Source organism: Ostrinia nubilalis, chromosome Z, assembly GCF_963855985.1.
Source record: "Ostrinia nubilalis chromosome Z, ilOstNubi1.1, whole genome shotgun sequence".
Lineage (NCBI taxonomy): Eukaryota > Metazoa > Arthropoda > Insecta > Lepidoptera > Crambidae > Ostrinia > Ostrinia nubilalis.
The window spans coordinates 4229968-4253244 of NC_087119.1; the positions used below are offsets into that span (position 1 = coordinate 4229968).

General features: G+C 35.8%; 1 protein-coding gene across 1 annotated transcript in view; it reads left to right on the plus strand.

Annotated features, from left to right (window-relative positions):
• The window catches only part of LOC135087023 (uncharacterized), a 65670-nt gene that overhangs the window by 33424 nt on the left and 8969 nt on the right, over positions 1-23277 (plus strand). Inside the window, exons 2-3 of the mRNA XM_063981874.1 lie at positions 19417-19461; positions 21101-21196. Coding sequence (XP_063837944.1) covers positions 19417-19461; positions 21101-21196 — 141 coding nt within the window. The remainder of the gene's footprint in view (positions 1-19416; positions 19462-21100; positions 21197-23277) is intronic.

Consider the following 23277-nt stretch of genomic DNA (forward strand, 5'->3'; position numbering starts at 1 on the left):
CTTTTTGTGTCCGTAGAAATATGAGTTCATCACAAAGAAAATGCAAATACAGTCCTAACTTATTTTGCTACATTTGTTTACTCAAAATGAGCTGTGATTTAATACGAGACTTAAATTTATCAAAACAAGCATCAGAACTTCTAGCTTCAAGACTAAAAGAAAAGAATTTATTAGAACCAAATGTAACAACCACAGCATACAGAACAAGAGAAAGTGAAATTTTACCTTTTTTCAGTGAAAATGAAGAACTTGTCTACTGTAATAATATTGCTCAGTTACAAAAAACAAACCAAAAATACAAAAACCGAGTTATATACGTCAAAAGAAACACGATGCACGATTAAAAGACCATCTGCAAATGAAGGAAGAAATTGAAATGATTGACTTTTTAGAGGGTTTTGCCTATATTGTACATAAAAAAAAAACTATTTACATTTAAAAAAATAAAACTAATTTGTGCATATTTTTTTAATTTGCAGTTTAACAATTTTTGGTAATTTTTAAAGTTTATAAGTTGATTACGAGAAGTAACTTTTGAATTTGACATTTACTTTTATGTTGTTTCTGTTTATTTAGGAAATAGTTTTTTCGACCTCGTCATCGTCGAGTCGAGACGAAATGATTTTTTGTTATTTTTAACTTGTGTGGATGGGGATAAATATAAATTAAAAAAAAATATTTCTATCGGAACAACTAAAAAGTTGTATCGTGAGAAAGAAAAATAGTTGATCCATATCAGTTGGTCAGTTTAATTGGACAGAGTGGAAAGACAGGATTTTTTTGTGTGGTGGCGGTGCCTAGACATGGAATACCGATCGAAAGTCGAGAGCAACTTATCAATTCTGCCTTGGCGGAAATGAAAGGAGAAATGAGACTAAACACAACTACGCGAGAGATTCGACGCAGGTCGCAGATGCCGTGCCTGCCTTTGAAAAAGAGGAGCGGTGTTTGAACAAAACTTGTGAAGAAATCCCGAAAACCGCAAAATTCACGTAGGTACATCACATAGCATATCTTATAGTACGAGTTTGTACGGAACACTCGATGCGTGAGACCGACACTAATTGGCCAATTTTTTTAAAAACAATTTTTTTGTATTTCTTAAGTAATTATTTTTTAATTTAATACTGAAAAAAAGGACACAAAATACTTAGGATAATTTTTGTATTATTATTCCCTATTCTTCCTGAAGGGGGGCCAGGTATATTTTGAAGTAAAAATGCGAAATAATTTCAACAGACGTGTGTACTGATCGGTTCCACAAGGCAGAGAGAGAAACTTAAAATATAGGGTGTACGACGGTTGGCACCACTGTCAATGTCACAATTTTTATATAGGGTATCACTCGCGATCGCGAACATGCCCCCGCGCGTTGAAGGCTCGTCCTTCAACCGAAACGTCTTCTTCTGGGAGCAACGGAACAATCTTGCTGAAGCTACGCCGTACGATGCCGTTTGCAGTCTGTATGTCAGCAACTCGACAGATCCCATCACTGGCACCAGGAAAGACTTTGACAATGCGCCCAAGTTTCCATTTTAGAGGTGGAAGTCCATCTTCTTTCAGCAGTACAAGCGTGTCGACTTCTAGGGAGTACTTGCATGAATGCCATTTGGCTCTTTGCTGAAGTTCTGCAATGTACTCTTTGCTCCATCTCGTCCAAAAGTGTTGGCGTAATTGCTCAATGCGTTGAAATCGTGTTAACCTGCTGATGGGGCAGTCTGCGTAGCTGGAGTTCGGCAGGGCGGTGAGAGGGCGGCCGATGAGGAAGTGGCCGGGCGTGAGTGGCGTCAGGTCTGCGGGGTCCGATGACAACGGAGAGAGTGGCCGAGAGTTAAGTATCGCCTCGATTTGCACCAAAGTGGTAGTGAGCTCTTCGAACGTAAGATTACAATTTCCCAGCACTCTATTCAAATGAAATTTAACTGACTTAACGCCAGCCTCCCAGAGACCTCCAAAATTAGGACTATACGCAGGTATGAAATGAAAATTAATACTTTCCTGCGCCATGTCCGAAGCCAATGAATCACAATTGCCTTTCAAGAATTTCGAAATCTCGTTAACCGCTCCTACGAATGAGGTACCGTTATCTGAAAATATGTGAGAGGGTTTTCCTCTGCGTGAGATGAATCTGCGCAGCGCGAGAAGGTAATTTTTACTTGTTAAATCACCCACTAGCTCAAGGTGTACCGCTTTGGTCGTGAAACATACAAAAATTGCAATGTACGATTTAGTGAGTCTACAGCCACGGCCTGTGCGATTAGCGACAGCCATAGGGCCTGCATAGTCTACGCCTACACTATCAAATGGGTATCCACCTGGTTGAAGTCGCTGCTGCGGCAAATTTCCCATTAATGGGTTAAAAGTCTTACCCTTCATGCGATTACAACGTACGCATTGACGATAACATTTTCTTGCTAAGTTGCGGCCGCCTATCGGCCAGTAAGTTTCCCTGATGGTAGCCAATAGTAGTTGAGGGCCGGCATGCATCAATTTATTATGTTCATATTCAAAAATTAATTTAGTTACTAAATGAGTGGACTGTATAATGATAGGATGTTTCTTTTCAAATGAAAATTCTGAATTATCTAAACGACCACCAACGCGAATTAAATTATTATCATCTAAGTAAACATTGAATTTAATTAGTGGGCTTTTACTAGGTAAATCCTTATTTTTCATTAATAAATCATATTCTGGGAATGATTGCATTTGCGATTGTTTTAAAATTACAATTAGTGCTTCATCTAATTCACAAGCATTTAAGAAGCTTGTTGTTCGCATCGTTCCCTTTTTGCAATTATTTATGAATCTAAGCACATAAGCCACAGTGCGTTGAAGTCTAGAAAGTTTCGAAAAACGACTAAAATCAATAAATTTACTTTGAGTTTCACAGTTTACAATTAAAGTTACCTCCTTTCGAGTTTCAGGCAAATCACCGGCTGTACTAGGCGCTGTTGGGGTTGCAGGCCAGTGCGATGGATCGCGTTTTAAATAATCTGGTCCGTGCCACCATAAATTAAGCGACTGAAGAGATTCTATGCTAACTCCACGAGATATTAAATCTGCGGGATTCTCTTCAGACGGAACATGTCGCCAAGCACAGTCACCGGTTTTGTCTAAAACTTCGGCTATGCGATTGCGTACGAATGGTTGCAACTTCGACGGCAACATTTTGAGCCAACCAATGACGACCATTGAGTCTGTCCAAAAAATGACTTGGTTGACTTGCAATCGTAGTGCAGCAATTGCTTTCTCGTACAAATGAGCACCCACTACGGCACCGCATAGCTCGAGGCGTGGTATTGTTGTCGGCTTGATTGGAGCAACTCTACTCTTGGCAAGTAATAAATGGACTGAGACCTCACCTTCACAATTAATGCTACGAACATACACACAGGAGCCGTACGCACGCTCAGACGCATCTGTGAAAATGTGTAATTCCAGCCGCGAAGCTGAATCACAGATAACACGTCGCGGTATGCGTAAGCTGTTTAGACCCGGGAGGCCTTGGACCAGCTCCGTCCAAGTTTGGTGTATGTCCACAGGTAACTCATCATCCCAGGACAGTTTTTGTAGCCATAGTCTCTGTAATAGAATTTTCATGAGGATGACACAAGGTGAAAGAAGGCCTAATGGATCAAATATTTTGGCAATTACAGAAAGTATATCACGCTTTGTGTTTCCTTTGGCTATTGAACTGATTGGAAAGTAAAATTCGTCTAAAACTGAGTGCCACCCGAGGCCCAGTGTTTTACCGGCGCCAGAGTCACAAATGTTTACATCGGGAGATGACTTATCAGTCTTAGGCAATAATTGAGGCTCATTGGACTTCCATTTTCTGAGAGGCATGCAAGCAGAGGCTAACTCAGCTGTTACTTGATTACGTATGTATAAAACTTGTTCAATTTCATCACCACCACTTAAGAAATCATCGACGTAAAAATCATGGATAATGATTTCACCTATTTGAGAGTCTCTACATTCTAGACCAATTTGTTTTAGGCAACGAGTAGCGAGAAATGGAGCACTAGCGGTGCCGTAGCTTACCCGGTTCAAAGCATAACATTTCAGTTGCGAATTGGGTTGATTTTGGTCACGCCAAATAATTTGTTGCAACGGTCTGTCTACGGCATCGACTTCTATGCATCTATACATTTTTTCTACGTCTGCTACAATCACATATTTGTGCTGCCTAAATCGTAGAAGGATTGAAAGTAGGTCATCTTGAACTGTAGGCCCAATCATTTGAAGCTGATTAAATGAAACACCTGTAGTGGTTGGACTACTTGCATTAAATACGACGCGAAGTTTGGTCGTAGTGCTACTCTCACGAAGAACTCCATGATGAGGAATGAAATAATGAGGGACCGATGTGATCGGTTCGCACTCAGTCATGTGACCTAACGATTCGTATTCTACCATGAAGTCATTGTACATTTTACTAAATAACGAATCTTTTTTGAGTCGACGTTCTAATGATAACATACAATGTTTAGCTCGCTGATAAGAATCACCTAACACGCTTGGTGTTTGCTTTAATGGGATCCTAACACAGAATCTACCGTCTGAGAGGCGAGTTGTATTTTTTACAAAATGTTCTTCACATTGCTTCTCCTCTGGAAAATAATGAGATGACTGAGGGCTAACTTCTTCGAGCTGCCAAAACCGCGTAAGTTGGGCTTGAATGTCATCTTCAGTGCAATGTGAAGTCAATGGATCAACCTGAGTAAAGTTGCATTTAATGTGTGGAAAATCAGATACACGACCGCGACTAACAGGGCCGGAAACTATCCATCCTAGTCTAGTTTCATAAAGTATTGGTTTTCCATCACCTAACTTAATGTTTTGCGAGCCTAAAATGTCCCAAAAAACATCAGCGCCGATGATCATATCAACGGCGGCGGGCGAATTAAACTGAGGGTCCGCTAAACAAATATCAGACGGAATGTTTAAATTCCTTACATTAATTTTACACCCGGGAACACTATCTGTGATCGACGGAAGAATGAAACAATTTAAGTTAATTGAATAAGTTTCACACAAAGACGTAATAGGCAAACGACACATTTTATTTATGTTCGATGTTTTATTATTTATACCTACGACGATTCTATCAGTGCGATCAGCTGGCAAGTTTAATTGTTTAAATAGCCGTTCGGTCAACAGGCACGACGTACTGCCGCTGTCTAAAATGGCGCGAGCGACGACTTCGCGATCATAACAGTCTCGCAGTTTTACTAATGCAGTCGACAACAAAACCTCACACTGATCTGACGCGTCGCATGCGGCGGAGACGCTTCCCGAGAGTGCAACGCTCGAACCATGCGCACCTGTAGGCATCGAGTTTTTTGTACGAGTGCCGTTATCGCAATCAGCTGTTTGGGCGCTAGTTATAGGTATAGGTGTAGACATTTGCTTTGATGCTCCTATCTCGTTAATGTGAATGAGCGTATGGTGTTTGCGTTTGCATATTTTACAACCAGGACGCTTACATGAATTAGCATAATGTCCACTACGGAAACAATTAAAACATATCCTATAACTAGGCAGTAACTTATACCGTGCTTCGCTAGTCAATGCAAGAAACCTAGGACAATTGTTTAAAAAATGATTATCACTGCAATTAGGGCATGGTTTTAGTGAACATGCATTCGAATCATTATTTTGATTGCTCTGATAAGATACCATTGCCTTTATTTTAGTTGCAGGTTTGCTCTTTGACATGATATTATTTTGTGATAGTTCAATAGTCTCAAGTAAGTCTGCGCGATTACGTATAAAACTAAGTAAGAATTCTAGACTTATTGGCTTATCATTAGGCAATGAACTCTTGTGTTCCTCCCACTCACGATATGTTTTGGAGTCTAGCTTTTTTGTGATGATATAAATTAATAATGTATCCCAATGATCGACAGGTTCTCCTAGGGATTCTAAGGACCGCAAATTCTTATTAACCTGATCGATAATTCCCTTTAAATTAATCGAGGATTCTTTTGTGATCGATTCAATGTTGAATAAAGCTGAAATGTGATTTTGTATCAATAAACGTTTGTTATCAAAACGATCACACAAGAGTTTCCACGCAACAGAATAGTTTTTAGCTGAAAACTCAATGGAATTAATTACCACAGCAGCTGACCCTTCCAAAGATGCCCTTAAATAGTGGAATTTATTTACCTCATCAATTTGATCGTTATTGTCAATTAAACTGGAAAAGGTGTCGTGGAATTCCATCCAAGTTTCATATGAGCCACTAAATTTTGGCAATTGTATCGTGGGCAATTTAACAAGTTTTTGATTGTTGGAACGACTACCGATTGATTGCGCATCTAATTTATCTTGTGACTTACGATAATTGTCTAGAATTTCTTGTGCTTTGGCAAGGACGCGATAATAATTTCCTTCAAACTCATTCCGTTCACTAACTTGCAGATCATCATCACACGCACACTCAATTTTCAACTGCACCTCATCGTATGAATCGTATAAATGTTCAACCTTACCGATTCGCAATTGTAACTCCCTGGCATCCTGACAACTTAGCGAGGATCCTTCCAAACCGGCCAAATGATTGGAAAATGCAGTGAGACGACCTTTTATGCTTCCACGTATCCTTTTTAAGTCCTTATCGTCCATCATTTTGGGAGACTGAGGTCGGCTTGGTACTTTCAATTCACTTGTCATCCTGGAATGTATACAATTGAAAACTTTTACTTATGTACTTAGTACTATTATACAATATAGAACGTTATAACAAATGAGTGAATTGAGGTGTGGAATAGATGCAATTATTAGAAAATATAAAAACAATTAATACGGAATTTGGATAAATTAATTAAATTACAATGATTGGAAATTATTATTGAGACTAATATTCACAATAAATACGAAAATATAAAGTGGAGATAACCTATAAAAATCACGACCGTTACAGTGAGTGTTAAAATAATGATAATTTGGCTTAAACAAATACTAGATAAATTATTCGGCACTTAATTGCGAATGTATTAACAAAATAATAAGATTTAACTAGCTTAACAGATTGCCAAATGTATCTACACTGCTACATTTAAATTGTAACGGGTAGGTAAATCGGTTACACAGTCATTATTTCACAAATTTTGCATAAAATACACATTAATGATTACTAACCTGATATATCCTTACAATTACAGTTAAAATATACCTTATTAGAGTGCTGGGTCCTAAAATTAATCACTTTTTATACCACTTTGCTCACGCGTTTTATCCGTTGAACTTTGAACCTCGACCACTCTTTGACGACGCGCAATCCCCAATGCAAATAACTGCGCTTTCCGTGAAATCCTCGTAGCGGTTTCTCGATTGCAATAATAATCCGGCTCGATCCAGGACCATGAAGGGGGGCCAGGTATATTTTGAAGTAAAAATGCGAAATAATTTCAACAGACGTGTGTACTGATCGGTTCCACAAGGCAGAGAGAGAAACTTAAAATATAGGGTGTACGACGGTTGGCACCACTGTCAATGTCACAATTTTTATATAGGGTATCACTCGCGATCGCGAACACTTCCCTAAACTTTGAATGTCTGACTACTACATGACGTGATAATTATATTTCCAATATTGGAAAGAGAAGCAGCTAGAGATATTTTTAATACACACTGGCAATCCTTGAACACCTTATTTTTTTAATGTCTGCGTTGCCGAATATTCTCTTATTGCAATTATCATGTCGTTGTCGAAATGTCGATGTCTTAGGCTTACATGTCCAATTTTCTCCATTTTATGTGGTCATTTTGAGCACGAGTAGCTCATTGGATTCCTATACAGTCAATAAAAACCCTTTTAACCGTGGTCCCACCGCTATAACCCACTGGTGGGTCCATGGGTAATATTTTTTCCCTGTAGACCCTCGGAACTACAGTGGGTCTACCTCTAATAGAAATAAAACCGCCTTTTACCGCTCGGGCATTTAACGCAGAAATACATATTTTTTTTAAACCGAAGGTATTTTCTTATTTCCGCACGCCCGAGCATAGCATATAACATAGTTTGAGCCGGATAAACATTTAGTGGTAAATATGATAACACGGAGTCAAGATAAGTCCACTGCGACAGCTTCCGCACATCATCCAGTAGAGGCGACTTCCTCTGACCCCCATTCTTCCCATCATGCCATTGGGGAGGCGTCAGATCGCCATTCACATTCATCCCACCGTTCATCCCACATTCGTCGAAAAGCGCACGCTCAGTCGTGGCGCAACGCCTGTCCGCAGAGGCCCGAGCGGCTGTCCGCTACAGTAATGTTGAACAACGGCTACCAATTTCATTAATATAAAGATTACAATAGGAGACACTTCTTTCACATGGAACTACTGCAATTATTTAGCAAACAATATTTACTGCCTTTGAAAGGAAAAACAAATGAATGAAAATCTAAAAAGGATCACTATTTTTTTTATACTATACTAGAGTGTGTCCACGGTTAAAAGGCGGTTTTATTTCTATTACCCGTAGAGACCCACTGTAGTTCAGAGGGTCTATAGGGGAAATAAAAATTACCTGTGGACCCACCAGTGCAAATGGGTTATATAGCGGTGGGACCACGGTTAAAAAGGGAATAAAAACAAGACAAATACTTAGCACTTTTTAGCACGCCATTTTTGATTGTTTTCAAGTCGAAAATTCCAACTTTATTTTATTACTTTTAAGTTAAAATCTAAACGTTGACTCAACAGTTTTACTTGTCAATTATTTCGTAAAATCGTAACAAATAACCTTAGATGTTTTATAGTTATAGATACGTCGTACCCTCTAAAGAATGGCAATGGAAAAGTCAGGTAATTGCCTGACTTGCATTTAGTCGGGCACGATCGGTTGGGTTAGGGGGATAGTCGTCCCAACCGAGATTGGTCCCAGGGACCAGTTTACTTTTGTAAAAATACTTAATGGTCTACCAGGTCTGGGCCTAGGTCTAATTAGAGGTACACAGTGTAAGTCAGGTTAAAGTGTACATATTTTATGAAAATAGATGAACTAGGTCTAGTTTCATCTATTTTCATATGTACACTTTAACGTGACTCACACTGTATAAGGATAAGGTTTCCGGGCACTATTTACCTAATTTATAGTTTTATGCCCGTTTTCACCATCAATCCCTAATTATTAAGTGACCCCTATCAAAACAAATTTCCTGTCATGTGCTACCATAGGGGTCACTTAAAAATTAGGGATTGATGGTGAAAACGGGCATTAGAATTCATAAAATTAAATGCGAGCCTAAATTCAACAAATCCATCAAATAACATAATTTCAATAACCTACAGATCTGTATTGTAAGTTTTAATAAAAAAAATATACAGGGTGTTTGGCGCATCGTGTGCCAAAATGATTTGGCGGATAGAATGGGTCATTTCCTATATTTTCAGCCCCCTTAACACGTTCCATGCCAGGCGGCTACTTTTAAATTAATTTTTTTAGTAATTTCACCAAAATACCCAAATCGCATCATTTAATTTCGATTTAAAAAATAACTACTAGGCGTAGCCTCAAAGTAAATATTTTGTTTTGACGTGCATTGATGTAGGGTTACATCAAATCTAAATTTACTGGCAAATATCATCTAGTTTTTTTTTATTCAGCTTTGAAGTTTTCCGAAAAGTTAAAAGTGAACTGAACATTTAAGTTTACATGGCTATAAATATTTTTTTAAAAGAGATAGCAATCTTCGGAAATTATCAAAACTTCTCTAGTCTCTTCCCATTCAAACGGTATACTAATCTTGTTTAAATAATAACAACAACTTCAAAAATTCCTTAAATTAGTGCATTGACTGTACTCGGACTGATTTGCGAAATTTGTGTTTATAGCCCCTTTTTGTGTGAATAGCACGTTAAACACCTAACAGGTAAAAATTATTTACCTTATGCAATGTAAAAACCTTTTCCCTATCGTTTTGAAATGCAGATTTTTTGAAATTATAGACGAAAATAATTATTTTGATCGTTTATTAATTATTACAAATTTTGTTCAAAATGTCCGCCTCGGAAACGTATACACTCACAACATCTTCTTCTAATTTTGTCTGTTGTTGTATGCAGCCACATTTCTCTTTTTATTACTACAAAGGCGTTTTCTTTGGCTACGCGTAGTAGTTTTTTTTAAATCGAAATTAAATGATGCGAATTGGGTATTTTGGTGAAATTACTAAAAAAAATAATATAAAAGTAGCCGCCTGGCATGGAACGTGTTATGGGGACTGAAAATATAGGAAATAACCCATTCTATCCGCCAAATCATTTTGGCACACGATGTGCCAAATACCCTGTATATTTTCTGAGGTCTTCATATTGTTTTTTATTGTTTGATATTATGCCATGACCAGAGTTTTTATTTTAATTAATTCACCATGTCATTTTTCCTTTAATATTAATAAACAATTTATTATCTATGGAAGCTGTAACTTGAAACTCACGATGTAGGTATCTATCTGTATTTGAGGGTAGTTTCAGAAAAAATATGTTTCTCCGTTCGTAATTTACTTGTATTTATCTCGTGCTTGTTCTGGTGATAATTGAATACATTTGCCGAGAAAAAGGTAAATTATTTATAATAATAAATTTGATCATCAAAAAGTTTTTGAACTTATGAAATCATTTTGTTAGTAAAATCACGTAGTATCAAAGAGGTGAGGACTCATGTTCACTTTTATTTTAGAATGACGGACGAAGAAGCATCTATCAGTAACAGTAAAGATAACGAAATAATACCTTCTCAAAGAGGGGGCTTTATTACTTCGTAATGGATATAGGATAAAACAATAAAACGTTCAAGCCCTAATGGACATACTGTTTGGTTTGTCACTGCCCATGCAATTATTATTAGGGAACTATCTCATAAATGTAATCTGGATGTTCATGAAAACCAGATGAAAAAAATTCTGAAACTACTTTAGAAAAAGCAAGGGCTGAAATTACTCCAATGCCCTCTCTGTATTCAGAGGTCATAGAACAATTAAGTGACACGGGGTCAAACCTAATAAAAACACTTCCAAAATACGACAACATAAAAAAAAACCTTATACAAACACAGAAACAGAGAATTAGGTGTTAAAAAAAACAAGATTTTTTAAAGCCAAAGATGCAGTAATCCCTCCGATGTTTTTAAATTTTTTTTTTGGCCGATTACACCGATAATCACTGTAGAATACTAGTGTTGGCCAGTAAAGATGCCAGAACCATTTTGAAGGATGCAAAACACGTGTTCGGAGATGGTACATTCAAAAGTGCTACACCTCCTTTCACACAGTTGTATCCAATACATGTTGAATTGTGAGGAGGCCAACAGTAGTATTATACCAGCGTTGTACTGTTTTAAAAAACGACTACATATGAGATCATGTTCAAGCTCATTAAGAGCAGAATACCAGAAATTAATCCAGATAATTTTACAATTTTATCCAGAAAAAAACGGCACAAACTTTAAAATCACAAAGAATTAAACGGATTTTGCGAGAATTAATTGACAATGAAATAAGTATAGGCCACTGTATAGAAAAGTTAATTGACTAATTGAGACACAAAGATAATAATATTTTTTAACATTAGCTATTATTTTGCAATTGAATTACGTATTATAAATTATAGTCTTTTGGTTGTTAAAATCTTTTGGTTGTTGTGAAAATTATGTTGATGGTATTTTTGTGCTGGTGGTTGGTTTATTATATTTTACAATTATTTGAATTGTATTGTAAACAGACAAAAAATATGTAGGTAAAATTAATATTTTAATGAAGACCTCAGATTATGTAATTACGATTATAAGTTCTTTACGTACTTGAAATCATGTTCTTTCAAGAATTTATATACATTACCTACATATTTTTTATTTACTTTAAAAACAAAATATATTTTATTTTTGTAACATATTAAATTTGAATAATTTCTCCCTATAGACCCACATTACTATTAATTAATAAATAGTGTGGAAAACTCATCCTAATCTCTAACTAGACCTACTAGGCCTGTATAGACAGGGTAGTGAGTTGTTTGAAAGAGCGATGGAAAGATTGCAGGAAATCAGAGAAGAAAATATGCATGAGAAAAGCAATTTAAACTCAGATAGATATACCTACTTCCCAATTTATTGAAGGCTTGGGACTATTCTTAGTTAATCAACATTCAATTTTATAAATACGGTAAATTGCTCAGATCATAAAAAAGTTGAATCTGCCCTAGGAATTGGAGAGTACTTACAAAGATTACACAAAAGACATGAAGCAACCAGAAAGTATTGGAATAAAAAATGTAAATACCCAGGATGGTACGAAGAAGTGTTGTGTGGATTGGAAGAGAAACATGACATGTATCTTACACACATACCTATGGGTGACCTAGTAAATACTCCACCCACAGACAATCATCCAATTGCAGTCATTGTTGAGAATGCTGTGTTATTATCAATGGTCCCAGTAGACCAGGGATGGCGAACCTTTATGTATCAACGTGCCACTTTTCCGAAAAAAATTTTTGATCTTAGACGTGCCATCAAATATCACTTAATGCTATCAATGAGGGGTATAGTACAAGTGGTGCCACTGGCGAGTGACAGGACCTTACTCAACAGTGGCACTAACTGATGAGGGCAAATACGATAGCCCTTATATGAAACACATTATTTTATAGTGAATTTTGTGATAGGTGGGCGTGCCCTAAATATTGTGGCGCGTGCCATCAATAGCACGCGTGCCATTGGTTCGCCATCCCTGCAGTAGACCATTTAAGTATTTTTACAATAGTAAACTGGTCCCTGGGACCAATCTCGGTTGAGACGACTATCCCCCTAACCCGATCGGTTGCCGCGACTTCCCGATTGATTGAAAATATGCCTTCGTGTGTTTTTATTTGGAGTATAAATAACACTGCCACTATTAGGGACAAGAAAAATGTATCGTTTCATTTGTAAATACAGTTTTTTTTTAGTAAAAAATAAATCTTTTAATTTTATTCAATTTTCCAATGGTTGACGGTTGAATTTGACACAAGTTCACGCGATCTAATGGCCACTGCCAGGGGAAGTTGGGGCGAATATCTAAAACATTATGAACTCGGAAAAGAATGTATTATTTATGTGTTGACGTATTCATCCGCAATCGACAAAATCAATGCTACGGCTATTATTACCGTATGATTATAATGATTTATGATCAAACGAAAAAGACGCACTGGAAGAACAAAATTATAGCGGAAACGAATCTGATAATGTTTTAAAAATAATATATACGCCAAGTTTACCAAGGTAAACTGGTCGAGAATGCTTTAGTGCATTAAGTTCGCCTTATGTACAAAGGATGATGGGCATATTGGGCGTTGAACCAACAGAAACAAAAAGTGTACTAAATTAAAGCTTAATACTAGTACTTTATTTCATAGTATGACAAAAATCCTGAAATACGCGGGGATACGGAGATAGAGGTCATTGAAAATGCAAAGTTTCCATAGTATTTCACATCACACTAGGGTAATAAAAATAGTATTAGGTCAATTAGTTGCTTGTATCGATCATATTGATAGTATTGTATCATATCTTACTATCGATTCTATCGATTAAGTATGTAAGTATACCGAATAAATCACAATCGATTATTCGATTGCAATAATCGAGTATAATGCTGAAAATAAGGAATCAAACTAACAATCAAATGATAGTGGTGATGGTAATCAATAAAATCGATTAATCGAATTGTAAATCGATAAATCGTTATTTGGCAATATCGATTAATAATCGATCCGTGATCGATTATGCGACAACACTACAGCTTGACTGGTAGAAATCCCATTGAAACATGACTGTATTCATTTTATTTCACTAATTGGTATTTGGTACCTACGAGTAGGAGTAGGTGTGGTCCTACGCACGTAATGTAGAACATGGTACTTATTTTATACCATTTGTTGGCCCCACTCCTTAACTGTTGGACATAATAATTGATAAATAACTTTATGTATCAATGTAGGTTGTAGGTATATTAATTAATAATATTTTTTGTTTGCGCAATAAAACACCTATGACTATTATACATTATGTCAATTTCCAAGCAAACCCGGGAGTTTTTGGTAGTTATTTATATGAAAATATATTTCTGATACCAAGTGCTAACAAATAATAGTAGTTACATTTCTGTTGGTTTTACGCCCAGATTCCATAGAAAAGTGCCCATCATCCTTTACTTTGGCATAAAAGTTTAAATAAATAAATACGCAAAATCGCGAAAGTGTAAAAAATACCGTAAACCAGATCATTGGTTATATTTCAGGTTAGGTATCCAGAAAACTTGTTAATTAAATATAATGTACGTACCTGTATTTATAGTCTGCTGAATCAAAGCTGTGGTTTAACAAATTAATAATCTTGAAAAATATGGGCGGACTATGTTTTCCTATCGAGGATTTTATTTCATAGCCTAAAATCAGAAATGCTACTTCCGGATCCCAAAAAGATTGCAATTATAAAGAATAGAATTCTATAGTCTTTTTAAATCGCAATGACGTGTCTTTAATTTATTATTCCCTAGAGAATATTCGACTTTTGCTGCATCAATTTCTATTGAAGGTATTTCTATTGAATCAAAACCAGCAAAGGATTTTGAAAAGGTGATTAATACCTGCCTAGAAGCACCAAATGCACCGTCGGAAGTCTTGAAAAAGATAACACATATCCCTCAGCCTTATACCCCGGAAGAGGCACTATCTATTATAATAGACAGAAAAGTGTCTATTGAGACGTACCATTTTCTGCACATGGATCTACAAGATCGTGGGTTCCCAGCGTTTCCGCCCTATTACAAGGTATTGGCAGCAAAAAAGGACTGCTATCCAACTAATGTCACAATAACAGAAAGAGAAGCCTCAGTTCCTTTCCAAGATCTATTACAGCACACTTTTACCAGAATATTAAACATAAGTGATGAAGTGATTGACCAATATTGTGACCAACAATCGGTCAAAGAATTGCAATGTTCTGGAAGGAAACTGGGGCTTCGACGGAAGTACGGGACAATCGTTGTATAAACAGGCCTTTTCTGATGCTGAAGATGGTGATGAAAGTAGTCTCATAGCCACCACATTGATTCCATTGATGGTAAGAATCTTAGACAATGTTATACTTTGGAGGAATCCAGCTCCACAATCCTACAGGTATTGTAGACCAGTAAAGGTCCAATATAGGAAGGAAACGAGAACATTGATAATGTCTGAAAAAAACAGAAGGGGAAGATCAAATAAAAAAGCTTTCGCATTTAATAGGTGAAACCTCAAAAAGGAACAACATAAAAGCCTCATCTGAATTGTATTTAGCAGCTATCGATGGCAAAGTGCTAAATACAATTTTATTCTTAACACACCATCACAGATGCGGTGCCCATTTTGCGGTCTAACTGCGACACAATTTAATAACATTGACCTAGCTTTAGAGCAACGTGTGGATAAAAATGCCCTGAATAACATGGTGTGAGCCCGCTTCATGCGTGGATTCGGTTGCTCGAATTTGTTTTACATCTAGCCTACAAAAAAGTGGTTAAAACAATGGAGAATACCACAAAAATCGGAAGAAAAGACACTGGTAGATGCAAGGAAAAAAGAGATACAGCAACAAATACGAGAGAAGTTAGGCTTACTGGTAGATGTTGTTCGGCCTAATTACGGTACCACAAATGACGGAAATACGGCGCGAATTGCCTTGTCTGACAAGAATCGCCAAATATTTTCAGAAATTTTAGATCTTGATCAGTGGCTTCTGGACGATTTACACGTTATTTTAATAATTGTTATGTGTGGCCTATCAATCGATGGTGACAAATATGGCGATTTTTGTAAACAGGTGGCATTCAAATATGTAGAAAGTTACGATTGGCACCCAATGACTGTCACCCAATGACTGTCACTTTGCATAAAATATTGATACATGGGGTGGTAATAATTAACTCAACATCGCTTCCTATTGGAATGCTCTCAGAACAAGCATCGGAGTCTAGAAATAAATTTTGGAGAAGCGATCGTGAGCATCACAGTCGAAAAATGGATAGGGTGAAAACGATGACTGATTTATTCCATAGGGCTTTAGAGTCATCTGACCCTGTAATTTCACAAAAACAACTTCTCCAACGACAAAAGAAACAATGTAGGATTCCTTTGCCTGCAGCCGCAATCGCATTGTTAAAAGCTGTTCCTAATCTGGACTCGCTGGAAGAGCTAACCAGTTTTGATGAAATTGAGAGTTACGATCCAGACGAATGTTTTGTGCTCCAAAACGAAGAAAAGATTTCGTAAAGAGTGAGGTAGTATTTCGAGGTGCTTGTAGAAACAGTAGCGCATTGGTATCGATATTAAAGTTAAGCAACCAACGCACAGTGGTCCCGATTTAATAAAACATGGACATTGATGCTAGAAGCACGAAAATTTTTTTGATGGTTACTGCTATGATAACTAATAAGGCAAAAAAATATTACAATCCTACGACGTCTATTTCGTAGTAAAAAAAATATATACATATTTTTTGTATGGAAGAAATTACGTTTCTGTCAATTTTTCGAAATTCTTAAACGATGTCAAGATGCCGATCACACATGTTATAAAACAAGTGATTCTGAGTATTTCATGCAAAGATACTTGTCACTTATCTCTGCGTACTTTTGAGTTATCGAGGGTTGAAAAATCGATTTTTTTATATTAAATATTTCCACGAAAAATTGCCAGAATTACAATATGGTGTATAAGGGACACCTTTGATGACACATAACAACGACTCACACTCGCGCGCGCTCGTATGCATCAACTTTTACTAAATAAAATAAAAATTTAAGGGAAATACTTAATACAACGTTGTATGTATAGGTCCGCTGGCCGTCAAAAAGTAGCTTATACGAGAGGTTGCCCAATTTACAATATGTCCATCATTGATAACTCACACAAATATCGTCTCTCTCTGAAGGATAACAAGTTTTTTTTTGTTTCCAGAAGCTCTTGATAGGATGGAAGCTCATAAATACTCTCTGAAGCGAGAATGAATCTCAAATTGCGATATTGCCATTTTGACTAATTACATGATGTAACTAGCGCTAACGTTTATCTTCAGGTATACAGTTTTAAGTTAAAAGATTGTCTACTATTTCACACTGTTCTTCGTTTTGGAACAGTTCTTTGATTATAGGTAGTCGCTAATTTCGTATTTAGACTCTTTCAGTTTAGCACATAAAGCGTAAACTAATTCCTCCTCAGAATGATCTAAAAGTGTGAGAGAGCGCCTCTTCTTCTGCAGAAGAAGAATTTTGCATAAATCTTCAAAAGGTTTTTTATTTATACTAAAAGTCGATGGTTGCACATCTACTTCCGCAGTCTCATCAACTGGAGCGTCTTCCTCGGTTTAACGTTGTCTATGCGTTGTGTTAACTCGGTAAAAAACAATTTCAGAGTCTAGCCAATGCGAATTCTGGTGCAAAATAGTCTTTTGGGCTCTGCTGGAAGCAGACCATATCTTTGATATATTGCTTGTAAAATTACGACTTAATGATTTGACAATTACTCAAATCTCGGAAGACAATTCAATGCCAATACGTTCGTCATTTTAGTCTGAAATGGTCTGGCCGAAATGTAAAAATATAGATTTAAACAATGTTTTTTACCGAGTTAACACAACGTTAACACCGAGGAAGACGCTCCAGTTGATGAGACTGCGGAAGTAGATGTGCAACCATCGACTTCTAGTATAAATAAAAAACGTTTTGAAGATTTATGCAAAATTCTTCTTCTGCAGAAGAAGAGGCGCTCTCTAACACTTTTAGATCATTCTGAGGAGGAATTAGTTTATGCTTTATGTGCTAAACTGAAAGAGTCTAACAAAACGAAATTAGCGACTACCTATAATCAAAGAACTGTTCCAAAACGAAGAACAGTGTGAAATAGTAGACAATCTTTTAACTTAAAACTGTGTCTACTTGAAGATAAACGTTAGCGCTAGTTACCTACATCATGTAATTTGTCAAAATGGCAATATCGCAATTTGAGATTCATTCTCACTTCAGAGAGTATTTATGAGCTTCCATCCTATCAAAAGCTTCTGGAAACAAAAAAAAAATTGTTAATCCTTCAGAGAGAGACGATATTTGTGTGAGTTATCAATGATGGACACTACATACATAATATAGACTTGTTAAATTAGCGAATAACAATGGAGTCGAAATCCGGATAAAAATTTTGACAACTCTAGCAAAATTAGTTTTTAAATAACTTCTAGATTCCATGGAATTGGGACGTAAAATTTATGTGACATGTTAGGGAAATAAAGAAGATAATTATAGTTTAGATAACTTTTCCCAATACTGCGGAATTTTAGAGAAAAAAAAATTATATTATTATATTTGGATCTGAGAAAGCTACGATATTCTTTTATGCTTTCAAATACGTAGAATAAGATGCTCCATCTATGTACCTACCAATATAATCGGTTAAAATGCTTAGTTACACAGAAAACAATTTCCTATTTAGGAATATCCGGATTAAAAATAGTCAATTTTAAAAAACATTTTTTGTAAAAACTAGACATGCTAGCTAAATGGAAATTTCGTAGCTATCATTTATATGACTATATCTAGCCGCTTTTTCAATAAAAGTGCTATGTCCAAAAAATGGTCTTCATAAAAGACTGTGGAATCTGTTAATGCTTTAATAATTAAAAATTACTAGATTTTAAAAAATTGGATATGTCAACAGCACTGGACCAGAGGTAATTCACTGTTTGTACTCCAAATGAGTGCCGTGACATCACCGATCAAATGGCGCGAAATCATTGTTATGCGCAACTTTGGGGCCCTGGAACTTCTTAATTTGTAGAGATATTTTCATGATTCTTTCACAATTATTATTAGTTTTGCTTATACATAAGTTTAAGTTTTATTAAAAGAAAAAAATTGGAAACTTCTCCATTGGACGAGCTGCTAATTTCCTTCGGCATTTATTAAAGCAGCGATCGTTTTTAAAAGGAAGACGCAGTTTGTAAAACGCGGAAACATACAAATTGCCTGCGACACATCCACTGCTTCAATTCCTTGTTATAAAGAGTTAGGCCGGCAATACACGGACCGCTTGAAGCAGTCAGGGTCGACAGTTGCAACTGCTCGAGCGGTTCGTGTATGTGCGTCCATATAACTCTGCAGTTCACTGTGCAGTCGACAGCTTGAAGCTGTCGACCCTGACTGCTTCAAGCGGTCCGTGTATTGCCGCTCTTACACCTGATAGCTCTCTTCAAATAATCTCATGGAGCTATGGTAGGTAACCATAGACATATGACTTGTTCATATACTCAATTCCTGTGAGATGCAGGATAATATTAACGAACTAAAAGTCTAGTGATTTAACTGACAATATTTTGTTTTGTTTCAGGTTTATCTGTAATAATGGAACGTGATCTCCCGAACCAACCGCCAAGTAAGTGCAATCTCTTATTTTTTCATGTGCAATCTCAAAGACTCTCCTTCTTTACCACCACTGCAGTGAAGATATTATTGATTTATTTTAACATTGGAAATAGACGCTAAAAAGGAACGCAGATTGCAATCCACATTGAGCTAGTAATTTACACGTGTCTTAAACATGCAAGCTACTTTTCCGTTACATACACTGGCTGCAAAAGTAAGTATCACACTTTTAACAGTTCATTTTTCTCTAGAGTAAAGAAGTTACAGATTTTAAATAAAATACGTTTTATATAATTTTATCCGCTTAAACCGAGCATCGCGCACCTATCCGCACCAAACGCGCCGCATTTCCCTAAAATGCTGTAGCCGATTCCACAAGCTGGCGCGGATGACGTTCAGAAATTCGGCGCGTTGTTCGATGCGGGCGGGCTATGAGAAAATAAGATGACTGCGGCGCGTGCGGCACGGACGGATTACTAATGTTTGGCCAAAAAACGTTTCCCAAATTATCACATCGCAAACAACGTTTCGCAAATTTTCATTTGGCAAAACAACTTATTGCAAATTTTTAATTAGCAAATGTCGTTTTTGGCATATTATTGTTTACCAAATTATTGTTTGGCAAAGTATGTTTTGCCAAATGTTTCATTTTTGTCAAATGTTTTATTTGGCAAAACTTACTTTTCAAAAAATATTTCAACATGATGAACAATTTACAAAATAATTTGATTGGTGCATAGAATGGAATACAAATTAGCAGCTTGTGGTTTATTTTGTTCAGTGGGTAGTTAATAGAAAATTTATTCTTTATTAATTTTCTTCATTTTTTTTTATCGAAATTTCCAAATGATTCATTCCAGAGGTGATTCTGGCGCTCGGCGGCCGCTGCTGCGGGACGCTCACTTCGCTTGCTTCACTCTCTCCGTTCGCTCGCCTTCGCGCGTTAATGGTCACTGTCTAACCTAACCTACTATTTTCTGCAATACCTACTTTCTGCAACCATATTATTTTCAACAATATCTTTGTTTTACATCTGTTTAAAAATTCTTGTATAATCTGGCTGTATCTCCAGGTCACCTAGATACATTCCATAGCAGCTGTAATAGACATTTAGGTACATACATACATTTACCAATTTTGGTGATAAATAGGCATTTTGTATTAGTTTTTGTATAACGCCTGAACAAAAACAAAGGGTAAAATTAAATATTTTGGTGTTATACATAGATTTCGAATATAAAAAATATATAATTTAACTAATTAAGACATGACAAAAAAAAACGAGGTATGTCTCGTTTCTGTCGGACCTGGGTCACAGATGACCGTTCTTTTTTGGCGAAAAGTAATTTGGCCAAACGGAAGGATACCGGCGCGGACATGAATGTGCGCGTAGCTGATAAAAATAATTGCTATAAAACGTATTTTATTTGAAATCTGTAACTTTTAAAGTCCAGAAAAAATTTAATGTTAAAAGTGTAATAACTTACTTTTGCAGATCAGTGTATTTTGCCTTGGACCTCAAAATCTTGTCTTAACGTAAAATTACTTTTTCAGACCTAAATTAGTAATCTTTTTAAGTATTGTTTTTAACTTCATGTTTTTAATAAATATTTGCATGAATGTATATTTATAAATTTTCATTGTTTCAGTTCCGCCTATAATAAGATTGAGGAAACGCCAGAAAAAGCCTCAAGGAACAAAACTCAAAATACTAGTATTTCTATGGATTCTTTTTATGATCTTTGGTAAGTTCTTTTTTTTAATGTAGCACAATAAATGTAGTAATGTAATGCAATTTAACGGTCCAACAACCAGACTCGTATTGGAAAATTCCGAAGTAACCATATTTTCAACCGCTAACCTAAGGTTCTCGTTGTCAATATACTGCTAGATAATTTTATCTTCTGCTCGCAAGTCTCCATTCTAAGACGTCTGACATACCATATTATGTTTCGACTGGGTCTTATCGTGTTATTTGAAATTATAAGACGAGAGATTTCACAATTTTTCAATTGTGCTGTTTCATGAACAAATAAAACAAATAGAATACGTTGCCAACGATACAGATATTTCAAGTTATTTATAATTTTCAAATTAGTTTGAGATGCAACTCTTAACGCTAAAAATTAAATAACTATATTAATTTAATTCGTATGTTTTGGTTGGGAAAATCGAAAACAAGGACATTTACTATTTTTGATAAAATTACAAATTCAATCGAATCCTTATTAGGTAAATAAATTTAATATAATTATGATGAATTGAGTACACGAAAGTTTTAAAAGATTGAACCTTATTGAATGCTTTATCCTTGTTTTAGGCCAACTGTTATTCACGCCACTCTATGAGTTTATTAGACCGCGACCGTTCATAGTCGTGAGGCGAACGACAATCAGGCGGGCCAATGCTTTTATGAACCAGGCGCACAATAGCCCACCAAATAGCGGTACCAGGTGGCAAGACTGTGAAAGATTCAAACGTTATTAAAGAAAAATAATGTACATTATTTTCTTTCAATGGAACAAATAAAGAAGTAGAAGTAGAAATAGATTTTTTAATTTTTAATCAACCTTTCCTTACTGCATAAGACCTATATGGATTAATAATTTCATTTTAAGATATCACGTAGGTATTTTTCATAAATTTTATTTACATACTATTAAACTACCTTTATAAAACTTTATCAACTTTGTTTTTGTTTTACAAAACTATTTTGACATACAACTATATTTTTTTAACTATTTGGACATACTTTTCGACAACTATATTTTTTGAGCATTTCAAAAATTATTACGATTTCTTTCGTTTTCTTTTTTCCCACCAAAACTCGTTATCTCGTTGGTTTTATCATATATTTATTTGAGCAAATAACATTAGCTGTCTTTATTTTTGCTAACTTACACAGTCGACATCATAATATTAAAAATAGGTGGCCAATAAAAAATATAAAGATTTTCGTAATGCTGATATCAAGAAATCTCTTTGTACTCAAAATCTAATAAACAGTGTGAAGCTTTGGAGGAAGGCAGCCTACATAAAAATGTTGTTACTCCAATGCAATGCAAAGCCTTTAAAATCATCACGGGCAAAGCTGCGGGTAGTAAAATTAATTATTGCTAATTAAATTAAATTTAATTTAATTAAATTAAAAATACTTTTTATAAGAAACAGCAAATTCAAAGTCAGTGAAATGAATTCTTTGAAAAATCAATAAATTATAAGAAAAATGATATGAAAACAACTATTCGCTGTTTAAAGAAAGGCTAATTTATAGATGACGAAATGCTACTACTATTACTTTGCTTTATTAGAAAATAAAACTTAAAACGATATGAAAACAAAAGGACATTTTATCATGGACGAGAATTCACATGAAATGAGATGGCCAGTGTTAATATCTATAAACAAAAGAATAAGTCCACTTTACTGTCTTAGAAATTGCCTTCTATTGGATGATTACCTATTGTTTAAAATAAATAAATTCACATAGCAGATCTATGTCTCTGTCGAGATTGTCCTTGTCCACTCATAAGGCAGCTATTATAAAGTCGTTAAGTAAAAAAAGTTAACAAAAAGAGTGCATAACAATAAATTTTCCCGTAATAATGTCAAAAGGTCACGCGGGGGATGAGGCGAGTGGGCGTTCCAACACTCAACACACCCACTTGTAGTCTTAGGGCGGACTTCGTTCGCTTGTAAGACGATACTTCTGGTATAAATATCGAAAATATGTAGAAACCTAAAGAAAATTCGTTTTATGCCATCTGATTTTGCTGGAACAAGTAATACAGAATGTAAGTATACCTACCTTATTACTCGTTATTAT